Source organism: Alligator mississippiensis, chromosome 1 (assembly GCF_030867095.1).
Source record: "Alligator mississippiensis isolate rAllMis1 chromosome 1, rAllMis1, whole genome shotgun sequence".
In the NCBI taxonomy this organism is placed as follows: Eukaryota; Metazoa; Chordata; order Crocodylia; family Alligatoridae; genus Alligator; species Alligator mississippiensis.
Genome location: NC_081824.1, coordinates 256,696,984 through 256,709,159, shown reverse-complemented (window position 1 = coordinate 256,709,159; position 12,176 = coordinate 256,696,984). Strand labels below are relative to the sequence as shown.

General features: G+C 40.1%; 1 protein-coding gene across 1 annotated transcript in view; it reads left to right on the top strand.

Moving 5' to 3' along the window:
* PLCXD2 (phosphatidylinositol specific phospholipase C X domain containing 2) overlaps positions 1-6,527 on the top strand; it is a 30,743-nt gene extending 24,216 nt beyond the window's left edge. Inside the window, exons 2-4 of the mRNA XM_019476049.2 lie at positions 399-859; positions 2,843-3,084; positions 6,218-6,527. Of these exons, the coding sequence (XP_019331594.2) occupies positions 399-859; positions 2,843-3,084; positions 6,218-6,380 (866 nt within the window). The 3' untranslated portion in view covers positions 6,381-6,527. The remainder of the gene's footprint in view (positions 1-398; positions 860-2,842; positions 3,085-6,217) is intronic.
* The last annotated feature ends 5,649 nt before the right edge of the window (positions 6,528-12,176 follow it).

Genomic DNA, 12,176 nt, shown 5'->3' with positions numbered 1-12,176 from the left:
GGTGAATAGCTTAATTATTGCTTGATTGCCTGTGAAACTGCAAGAGGCGAATGGAGTAAACAGTACTCCATAATGTTGATATTCATCACTTGTACTGTGGTAGCATCTGCATAATGCTAGGAATTGTGCAGGCACACGATGAAACGATTTGAATTCTGAAGAGCTCCCAGACTTGCTTACATAAGACAAAGAAGTCTTGTTCTCATTTGTTACAATTCTTGCTCCATGCTCTTTTAGAAACAAAGGAAACACAAGGAATCTATGTGCTAGGGTCAAGATTTGGGGCCAAATCTCCAGTGTCCCAGTTTAGTATCTTAAATGAACCCTTTTTCCTTAAAGGATGTTTAAAAATAATTTCAAAGTTATAGCATTAATTCACCTTGGCTTTTTATTTCCAGGGTCACATGATTCTTTCAGCTACTGGGTTGATGAGAAATCTCCAGTGGGACCAGACCAAGCAACAGCAATTAAACGTTTAGCTAAAATTTCTTTGGTTAAAAAGCTAATGAAGAAGTGGTCAGTTACTCAAAACCTGACTTTCAAGGAGCAGCTGGAAAGTGGAATCCGCTACTTTGATCTGCGTGTATCTTCCAAGCCAGGAGAAGTGGAGAAGGAGATCTACTTCATACATGGCTTGTTTGGCATCAGAGTTTGGGATGGGCTGATGGAGATTAACAGCTTCCTCCTGCAACACCCCGGAGAAGTCATTTTCCTGGATTTCAATCATTTTTATGCAATGGATGATAGTCATCACCAGTACCTGATCAGCAAGATACTGAAAGCATTTGGATCAAAACTTTGCCCAGTGCAACCTGTAGAAAAAGTGACTTTACAATATTTGTGGGAGTTGAAACAGCAGGTGAGGGATATTAAAATCTGGATGAGTCTGAGGCTAGTTCTGAGCATGGTGATTACTATTTATTTGTGTTGCCTAAAATCCTGGGCCCTACCTGAGAGAGGCAAAGAACCCCTTGTCAAACCAGTTAACAAGAAACATTTAAGTACTGTAACTCCAGGTGAGTCTACATAAATCCCATGATCTTGGCAAAAAAACTCGGGGGTTAAAACACTTAATATCTATAAATGCTAGAGTTGAACCCCCAACCCTACAAATGCATTTTGTTAAAAATCTTGCATGTTCAGCTCTAGAGACAACACAAATCAGGCTAAGAAGTCCTAGATGGGATGAACAAGGTTCAGCATTAATATATTCAACCCTGGATCTGAATTTGGTAACTCAGACTCTTCCTGGCCCTTGCTGGGCCTTCCTATGCTGTTCCTTAATATGACCTTTGGAATAAAGCTCTTAGAATCAGGAACTTAAGATTTTAGCTAGCTAACACAATGATTGGCTTTGGTGTTTCACCTATTAAGGCTAGGATTCGAAGTTGCACATAAACTGTTTTAAGTGATTAGAAACCGATTTAAACTTGTAACAGAACAGAAGCTCAGTGCACGTAAACTGCTTTTAAAATGACTCAAACTGGTTAAAGATAAATCTGGTTGGATGGAGTATCAGACTTAACTGATTTAGGTCAAATCAGTTTATGGAACTTCTGTCCCAGATCCCCTAGCAGTTCAGGTTAACTTGATCTCCCCAGCATCCCAGGATGCTTTGCAGCCCTGGGCTGTGCTGTCTGCTCCGGCAGAGTAGGGTCTGCTCAGTTCCCTAGCTGAAGCACTATCACTCTTCCGGGTGGTTGGGTGGGAGCCCACCCCCTCCTCAGCTGGCCTGGAGTCTGAGGTGGGTGCAAGGCTGAGGGATTCCAGCCTGGCTTAGAGTGGTTAGAGTCAAGCTCTTACTGCGGGCTCCTTCTCCCCTCTCCCCAACACCAGGGCAGCACCCAGCTGGGAATCTACTGCTGGGCTGGGGGGGAGGGGCATGTTTCTCCTCTCCACCCAAAAATCTAATATTGAATCTGATAATGGGGGGGTGGAGATCCCCTCTTAACACCAGGGCAGGGCTTAGGGGACCCTGTCAGGGGTAGGGAACCCTTTCTGAGATTGGTGGACCCAACCAGACTGTGGCTGAAGGGACTCTTTCCCCCCTGGGGGAAGACCACAAGTGTTTGAAGGGCATGAGCTGGACAACCAATCAAGGACAAGCCCTACTCTGCTGCATTTGGGTGCCTTCGGCAGTGGCCAGCAGGCTGGGAGGCGTGCTCTGTCCTGTCCCCCCTGCCTGACTACTGGCATGGGCCACTGCAAGAATCTGGCTGCCTTTCTGGTTTCAAAAGTGAACATGATTTCACTTGCTTATTGGTTCGATGTATGCAATTTTGAGAAACCTACAAAGATTTAATTGATTCAGCCTGGGGCTTTTTGACTCTCTATACTTATCCTAAATGTCTGCTTGATACCAATATGCAACCTCGTTCATTATGTTACAATCAGTTAACTTGTTACGAGTTGCCTAGCTTCACACATCATTGTTTTCCTTACATAAGAGGTACCAGGAATTCTGTCTGTTAAATATTTAGGAGTGAAATGAAAAGAACATTTGGAAATAAAAAGTTTTAAATGTGAGTTCAATTTTCTACTGTAAACTATACTCTTTTTTTTTTTACTCCAGTGACTCTCCTAACCCAGTGTAGCATGTAATGAAGATTACTTTCTTTTCGTTTATGCCAACACTACAGTGAACTAATATTTATCATGCGTCCCCCAGCCACTAATATTTACCATGCATGTGCTTGCACTCCAGAATTTGAGCCTATGTGGGCACAATGAAGTGTTAATTCTTCCTCTTTAAATTGAGAGATTCTGATAAATTAAAATTCTGAAATATGAAATTTATTATTCTGTAAATAAAATTTTCCTTTTTTTCTCTCAATTGCTGTAGGTTCTCATATTCTACCACTACCCTCTGTATCAGGATTATTCCTTTCTGTGGCCAGGAAACAAGATGCCAGCCCCATGGGCCAACACAACAAATGTGCACAAACTTTTACAGTTTTTAGAGACTACCCTTGGGGAGCGGTCTCAGTATGGAACTTTCCATGTTTCTCAAGCTATTCTCACTCCCAGAGTCAAAACCATTGCCCGGCATCTAATCCGTGGCCTAAAAAATACACTAGTTCACAGGTAAGCGTTTATCTTGATTCCCCAGGTCATGGGCTTCTTTGGTCCTTCCTTGATGCTGAAGTTACAATAAATAAGCAAGTAACTGCCAAGAGTTTGCTTGAATTATTGCTTTACTAATAACTGATCATTCACTTAACTCAGAGCCTTGCACCCCTTGCAGTTAGGGTAAAGCATCGTGGCTGGCCTTATGTGTGGATACTTTCAGGTCCCAGCAAAGATATAGAAGAATAAACTAATTTTGAACTTAATTTTTACAAGGAAAATAAAAAAGGTCAGGCCTGCTCCTGCCTACTGTTGGCCAGCCTTAAATCAGTTGAACTTAAAAATAAAGTTAAGGGGAACAAAAGAAGCTTATTCCTTACATGAAAATCCTGTATCATCCTTTTCTGTGGGCTAACAGCTGCCATTGATTGTATGTATACCTCTCCCAGTGACTTGAGTAACACTTGCACCCATACACACATGACCTAGACCAGAATAAGACCTGGATTTGCTTCTCCACCAAAAAGAGATATGAACAGTAAGGATTTTCCAGTGGATTTATATATGAATAATTAATTTAAGAGCTGAAATAAGGAGGGGTCCAATGCTGAAAAGTCTTGGGCCCTTTTAACTTTTAGTATTTTTAAAGGCATGTGCAGGGCCTATTTATTTCCCTGGATCGGGCTTATGTATTTCTATTGTGTCTGGTAGCCTGTGTTCCTGATCAGACAGAAGTAGCATTTCACACTGGGATTTGGTTCCCCCTTTTACTTTTTAATACTATCCATCCCAATCCGTTCAGTGGTTTGTCAGGCGGGGTTCTTTTGTTCTGTTGTGCTGTTACTCCTGCTTCATCGGCTACTGTAACATCAGTTGTCCAAATGAGCACATCACTTACTGAACTGACTACCAGACACTGAGACTGTCATGTGTTAGCAATTATTAGGTCTATGGCCTTTGGCGTTCAAAGCACATTTTCAAGAACTTTACCACTCTGCAAGGAACTGTAACTCTAGCTGTTACTACCTTGAAAGAGACTTATAGTTCCTTGCAGAGAGATATTATTCTTCTAGTGGTTCATACAGCGTTCTTCTGTAAAAACAATGACAAAACACTACACTTTTTTCTTAATATCTTTTTTATTTTAGCAGGGTTTTAAGAACATTTTAAAAATGGGAATCTAGAACGTACTCAGTTTTTCATTGCACAGTGAGCAGTGAAGTTTCAAGGCATTTGCTTTTCTACAGTATTTAGTCTTGCAAAAGAAAGAATTACGTTTAAAGCCAAGTGATGTGATATTATTGGTAACATCCAGATGTCCAGTTGCCTTTACCCTCTGAAGTGTACTGTTTTGTTTTCTGTACGTTGAACACTAGATGGTGCCAAAATGCCTGCTGTAAAGGGCTTTTGTGTTTAGGTAATAAGTTATGCAAATCTAAATTTGTGTTTTATTCAAAATGCTCAATAGAAAGTCTGGCAAGGTTCTTTGGGTAGATGTGATATAATTTATTAGACCAACTAAATAGTTGGAAAAAGTTCTTCGCAAGCTTTTGGGCACAAGCACCCTTCCTCAGGCATCAGGAGACTCTGCAGACTCTCCCAATGCCTGAGGGGGTGTTTTTGCCCAAACACTTGCAAAAAACTTTTTCCAACTATTTAGCTGGTCTAATAAATGATGTCAGATCTACCCAAAGAATCTTTCCTGCCTGTCCTTAGATCAACACGGCTACAACCAACAACCCTGCAATAGAAGGTCTTGTATTTATAGATTCATGACGGTTGTTTTGTATGTATAACTGTATCATACTAATGTGTTAAAGCTTTCACATAACCTTTCTTATCTAAGTAATTAACAAATATCAGTAAATTATTTTCATGGTGTTACTATGATTTCATTTTGTTTCAACGCTGATTCAGTTACACAACCATAGTTTGTTTACCTGGAAGATTGTTTGGAGAAAACCTAATAAGTCAATGAGTGATTCTAGTTTAAACATAATATGGTATACACCATTTATGAAATAAACCATTAAGAATGATATGGTATACATCATTTAAAAGAGGCTAAATATTTAGGGTCTGATTGCTTGTGTGTATAAACACTGTCACTACAATTGAGTGGGGACAGTCTGAATATGAATATTAAGCTGTTTAAGTTCCATCTGATAAAAAAGAAACATCTGAAACTAATAAAAACAAATGATTAAAAAATGAGCAACTCGCCTTGGAAATAATGACTCTTTTACCCTCAGCCTCTCCTTTTTGTTTACTGGTAACTTCCTTGAAGGGATGGTGCGCATGTGTAGTACATTCCTTGGTTAGCTGATTCCAAGAGGTGAACAGCTTGTTTTGTCTTCTTGTAAAGCAACAGGCATACTAAGTGACTAATATAAATGAATACTGATACATTTAGTCACTTCTGGATCTGGCTCCAGCTGAAACCCAGGAGTTTTAAAGAAGCATAAGAACTTCTGCAAACCCTCATTACAGGGTCTTGAAAAGAACAATTTACAAAATTCTTCAGTTCTGGAAATACTAAAGCATGGCGTAGTAACAGCCTGTACTGCACCGTGCGCGGTTAAATTAGACTTGCCATAGCGGGACGCTATACTGGGGAAGCATGCCACTATGGCAGTGTAGCTGCTGATCACATGTAGACTCATGATCACTACGTTGCTGTAGCACACCATATGGTGATGTAGCACATGACTACATCACCATAGGGCTATGTGTAGACACTCCCAACAATGTCTTAAATTGCAGCGTAAGAGTTAAGCCTTCATTTCAGTAATGCTTCAGCAAAACAAAACAAAGCCTGACAAACTACAGTGGGACTTTTGAAGTCCGAGATGCCATATACTCGGTGAAATCTTTATAAAGCCCTGAGATTTTTATGGACAGTTGTTTGTGTCAGTGATTTTAGCCAATATTTTCACCCATGATTTAATTGTACAGCTGCCATTTTTCTCCCATAGACGGTTGGTGTTGTTAGAGTACAATACATATTTGGTTAGCAATGTGGGTAATAAATGGCACAATTGAAACTTAACATATCAGTGCTGCTTGTAGGCAAGCTACCAAACACAGAAAAAAGCAAAGTGCTTTTAAACCAAGGCTTTTAAAATTGATTTTGTCTTTATTTTTCTTTTAGGAACCTGCCTATGATTTTGAATTGGGTAAAGACACAGAAACCTGGTGTTATGGGAGTTAACATAATTACATCAGACTTCGTGGAACTGGTCGACTTTGCTGCTACAGTGATTGCATTAAACAATCTTCTGTTAGAAGGGGACAGACCTGTGACTAAATCCTGATTGCTCTGTCTCTCACTCTAAATTTAATACTGTTCTGTTTATGAAGATTCAGAGTCTTCCAGCTGTGCAAAATGCAATAGTTTTATTTATTTATGTATTTATTTGGAACAAAGCCATGGTTTCAAAAGAAGTGCAGTTAAGACTATATACATTGTGGTCTGTTCTTTTGTAGCTGCGACAATTTGACCTGAACACTAAGTACCGAGCACTGCTGCATGGCTGTTTGTGGCTATGCATTTGACACATCTGCTCTGTGACAGGAGGTTGTTTGCCTGCCAACAGGAGGTTGGACTTTCAAGCAGATGTAACCAATTATTGGCATCATCTCCCCAGGGTTGGCTTGCTGTTTGTGCATGCATCCTTCTTGTTACTGAACCCAGGGCTCAAATTGAGCATTGTTACTGATTCCCTATGCAGCAGTTCTGGCAGGCTAGCCAAAAAAGGCATCCATCTCCTCCTGGCTGCATCAGTCACAGCTTTGCTAGTTTCATCTGAAAGTCTTTGTTTCTTTATTACACTGGAAGCTACCTCTGAGTTTCTTTAAAGAAATAGAGTCCCCATAGAGAGAAGCTTTTATTCTTTGTACAATATTTTAAATAAAGTTGGACTCAGGTGCAAAGTTGGGATCTGAACTTTATAATCTCAGGGGCTTTTGACTTCAAGGTTTTGCTTTTGGCTTGTCTCTATTTTTAGGGACATGTGTAATAAATCCATGAGAGCAGGCTGCAGATGCACTTTTGTGCTTTGAAGATTGTTTCCTGTTGAGTTTTTCTTGGAAGGTACTAGGGGTGGGGAGGTAAGCTGTGTGCAAAAAGACAAATATATGCATGTAAGTAAGTCAGCAGGGTGTTATTCACTGTGGTATTCATTTTGATATGTAATGTAGGAAACAGCAGAGTGACACTTAGGCAAAACCCAGACCCTTTCATTCATGTGAATCTTCCTCCCACTCTAATTAGGGTTTGGTTTGGTTTTGTTTTTCCCCTCACCCCTTCACCCCTAAGCTATATTGGAAATAGCTAAAAACTGAAATTTTGTTGAGTATCTGATCATTAGGGATCCTAGTTTCCCACAAAGAAAAAAAGGAAGAAAATCTCCATTTAAAAAAACCCACAAAACTCCGTGTTTTTCTGTGGCCTACCAAATGTGTGGTGCCATCCCCCTGGAAGTGGTGCCATTTCTGCTGTCTTTTTATTTTTACCAGTTTTTGCCTCTTGGCCAATAAGCAGTGGTTGGGAGGGGAGGGGGGGTGGGAGGAGGTGCACTGCTGATTGGGTGAGAGGCAAAAACTGTGGCAGAGGTAGCTTCTTCTACGACAAATAGAAAACTAGGTTACCTGCTGATCATGTTCCATATATTTTTGTGTCCTTAAAACATTTCTGAGCTTCCTCTGAACCTCTGGATTCCTTACCTTCTCCAGACAGCTGTGGCTTTCCATGCTGCCTCTTCTGTGATGGTGTTTCAATACTTAATGCTAGTGATGTATGGATCTGCTTTTGGGGTATGAACTCAAAACTTTCATAAAGTTCATTTAAAGGCTTGCAAGTCTGTTATGTGAACTGTGGCCCACTTCTAATCTGATTTATCTGGTTGTGTCCTGGTTTTAATTAGAGCTCTTTGAATTTTTTTTCCAGCCAAACCTATTCTAAGGAAAACTGAAAATCTGACTCTGCTTCTGTCTTTCTCTTTTCCCTCCATCCCCCATTTTCCCATGAGGCAGGGAGAACAAAAAATAGGGAAGACAAACTAATAGCATTTTTAAGCAGTTTTCAAAACATTAAACAAGCAACTTTTTAGTTTTTAAATCAGGGAAAGAATTAGCACATCATATCCATCAAAATGAAAAAAATGTGCAGAAAAATATTTAGCATCTTTTGATCTTTGCAAAATGGTATGAAACAATGGTTTCAACTGCATTTTCTGTGTGTGTGTGTGTGTGTGTGTGTGTGTGTGTGTGTGTGTGTGTGTGTTGCAACTAACCCAGTTTCTCTTGTGCATCAAGATAAAATCCCAGAATTGGAGAAAGCTATAGGGTCTAAGTATGTATCTAATTGAGAGCTCTCGTCTAGTTGTAGATGTTCTTTGAGCTCAGAACTCAAAGTAAACCTCAGGAAGTACAAATGCAAATAAATGAGGATGAAGAAAATATTTGTATAGTTTTTCTACCAAAGTGAAAGACTGATTTACAGGTACATGTATATATCTCAGTATTTGTATTTGGTCCTTAATCTCTTATCTTCTTGGACTATGTGCATCTACCTCAAAAATAAACTTATCAGGTTTAGACAGCTAATGTTAAAACAGTTGGCAGAGAAATGGAGCTGTTTTTAACCCTTATAATGCATTTGTCTGAGAGGAGCCCAGAGTTCTGGGTTTCCTTTCCGCCCCTTCATGTTTTCAAGAAATTTTATGAATGTTCTACAGACTGCTGCTTGTTGAAATATAGGACAAAGAGCTAGTGAATGTGTGAGTATTGTGACAACTAGCTGAAGAAAAATTAAAATGGGAATTAACTTAGATTCATGGTGATGAAAAACATCATTGATCTTTGCCTGCTCTTTGCCATAATGAAAGAATTGGTATCAAAGTGGTTTCCAGCTGATGGTTATCCAAATGACAAACTGCTGACAGTGAGGGCTGCATCTGCAGTGCAGTAAAAGGCATTATGGCAGCACTTTACAGATGTACCCAAACTAGTTTGAATAACAATAGTGGAAAAGACTACAATAGTATAAAATTCAGCCTGAACTAGCTTTTGAAGTAGTTAAGTAGTTGAGATTTTAGCCCATGCTGAAGCACTTGTTACTATCAGTTTCAGTGTTGCTGGTAACCAAACTAGCTTACGTCGGTCTACATGTGCTGCCACATCTCCAGCTGCCATATGGACATAGCCAAAGGCAATCTTTGACTGAGATCTCAGACTTTGTAAGTACTGTTTTCTTAAAATTAGGTTGAAGTACGGTATCAGAGAAGTATAAGGCAAGCTAGTACCCCTATGGCCTATGCTGTGGGATGGGGAAGGAAGGTTATTTTATTTCTGTATAGATTCTGCCACAGAGCTGTATCTTCCCCATGGACTAAAATTTACACTTAAGGAAGACCTAAAAATGAACTCGATAGCAACATGGGAACTGTTTTGCAAACTGCAGCCATAGTACCAATGTTTGGATGGGCGCTGAATTCAGGGAGGAAGCTGTAGAAGGGTCCCAGTGCATGCCTGCTTTTGTTACAGTTAGTCTCTGTGCCATGAACCATGGTGATCCTGTTTAAGGTTGATTACAAGAAATGGAAGCTGTGGCACAAATATTTAAATTTGATTTTTTTTTTTTTCTTAAGACCTGCTCATAAAAAGTTGTATGGAATATTACTGGCATCTTTTAAGTGTAATATTTAGATGCAGCTTTTGAAGAATCTATTGTACTACTTCTTCGTAGACAGAAAGACGTTGCACTGTGACTGTTATCTATCAAGACCAGAATTAGTGGGCAATACCTATTAACTCAGAAACTCATTAGGGCATAGACCCTCTTGCCTGGCATGGCTAATATCCAAACCATCTGCCTTCTCACTGATGTTGAAAGAACATGCCTAACACAAAAGGGATAGGTATATATATGAGGAGAAACATTAGGGAAGTGTCTGTGCTTCTTAATGCAAGTTAGGAAGTAGAAACAAGGAGGAAAGTTAGCACCATGGGAATACTCAGTTCTTGTCAGGCCACCAGATTTCCATGGCCTGCAGTGTGGGAAGTTCTGTCCTAAGTTACTTGGGTCTACATCACTCAGGATTTGTATTAATCATGAAGATAAGCAGCTTTAGCTATAAACAAATGCAGTTGGCAACTAAGATGCCAAGGCTCAGGCACTTAATTACAGCAGTGGAGATCAGGGTGAAAACACCTGAATATTTCTGATAATTGTGCACCTATAACGATTTTCTTGGCTGATACCAATAGCCAATTATTCACCAGACATATCGGCCGATAACCGATTTACAGGAGCTCAGCCAGGCAGTGTGAAGAGCAGCACCCTGCAGGTAAGTGTGTGGAGGGGAAGGGGTGTTGGGGAGGGAAAGGAATGACTTACCTAGAGGGCACTGCTCTCCATACTGCCTGGCTGCGTTCCTGGCCACATGCATGCATACAGCCACAGCATGCATGTGGCATCCGGGGGCCTTGGCCAGAAGGCATATTGTATTTATTGGTGACATTATTGGCTACAGTGGCCAAAAAAAGTCGATAGCCAATAATGTTAATTTGCCTTTTATTGATGCTGATCTGATATGGTACTGATGTATCAGTGCACTTCTAATTTCTGAAGCTGATGGTGACAACAATTGTGGGTGCACACAGAAGTACAGCTCCACACAGTAATTCATGGCGCTTTTCAGGAAGCACCATGAGTTACAGCGATTCCCAGACCCAACAGACATTTGCTGTTGGGTCCCAGGGCTTGGGGGGGCTCCAGTCCATCCACCCCACCCTCCAGAGCTGACTGAAGAAACCCCAGACGGAACTCCCCTCCATTCTCCCCCTCCCATTCTGAAGACAGTGCCAGGGCTGGAAGTGGGGAGGGGAGAGGCTACAGAGAGTGGCTGCAGACTCGCAGCCAGTCCAAATTGCAGCTGGATCCCCCAACCCCTGGAGCCCAATAGCAAACTGTTAGGTGTTTAGTTGCAGAATTTCTATCTAGCTGTTTCCCTTCCTTGAAACTGAATTTTAGTTCCTGTTGAGATTGTGGTTCTGGGAACTTTAAGTACTTTTCTGCCATTTTTCCTTGTTTCAGAGTAGAATTAGGCCTGAGGGGCAAATCTATGGGGAGATCTTTTTATTCAGGTTTTTGGCTAAGTTCATGATAGAAATGCTTTGGCTAAGTTCATGATAGAAATGCTTCCACCCACATCAGCTCTGGATCTAGCTTCAGAGTTGTTGTTTTTTCTTATAAAAAGTGTTCATGTTCTGATTTTTTTTTTCTTTTTGTACATGTTGCAGGTAGGAACAGCCATACATGTTAAAATAAATGACAGAAACTTTTTGTTTTAAGTAGATGAATGGAGGGAGTGATGGGAAATGCAAGTCAGCAAAAGAAGGCTAAGTGTGTGTTTAGAATTGGATGAGAGTCACCTTGAAATACGTTCTACATGCTTTATTTTTAGATACCCAAGTTTACTCTATACTGAACCAACTCAACTGAAAAACTGTATGAAGAGACAAAATATCAAGGCAGAAACTAGGGCAATTTCTATGCCACAAAGCATGGATGATTGAACTAGCTTGGAAAAAACAGCTAACTTAAAATTTAATCAAAAGTCAGACAGGACCCAAATTTCTTTTTTTTTTTTGAAGAGAAAAAAGTAGGAAACTACTTTCTATTTCAAACCAGGAAACACAGAAAGAAATAGAACTATTGTTCTGGAGCCTGACAGACAAAACAGGAAGTGTTAAAAATCAGAGGAGCACTTGTGCAGCCCAATTTATTGGCAAAATAAATTTTGGTAGAACTTCTAAGCACTTAAATTATTGTTCCTACTTTCTTTTTCTCATGTCACAACTTTCTCCAGTACAAGTTGCCTTCTGTGCAACAAAGAGTAGTTGTTTGAAGGACTTGGCTGATGACAAGAAAGTTATGAATAGACAGAGTCAGCAAAGCTTCAGTGGAACCATATGCTGTTGGAACATGTGAATGAATTGATAACCAAGCTTTGCACAGTTGGGAAGGTTTTGCTTTAATTTCATTTTAGTAATGGTGAAATATGAGTGTTCAGACTTTTTTTTTTTTGGAATGAAACATTATTATT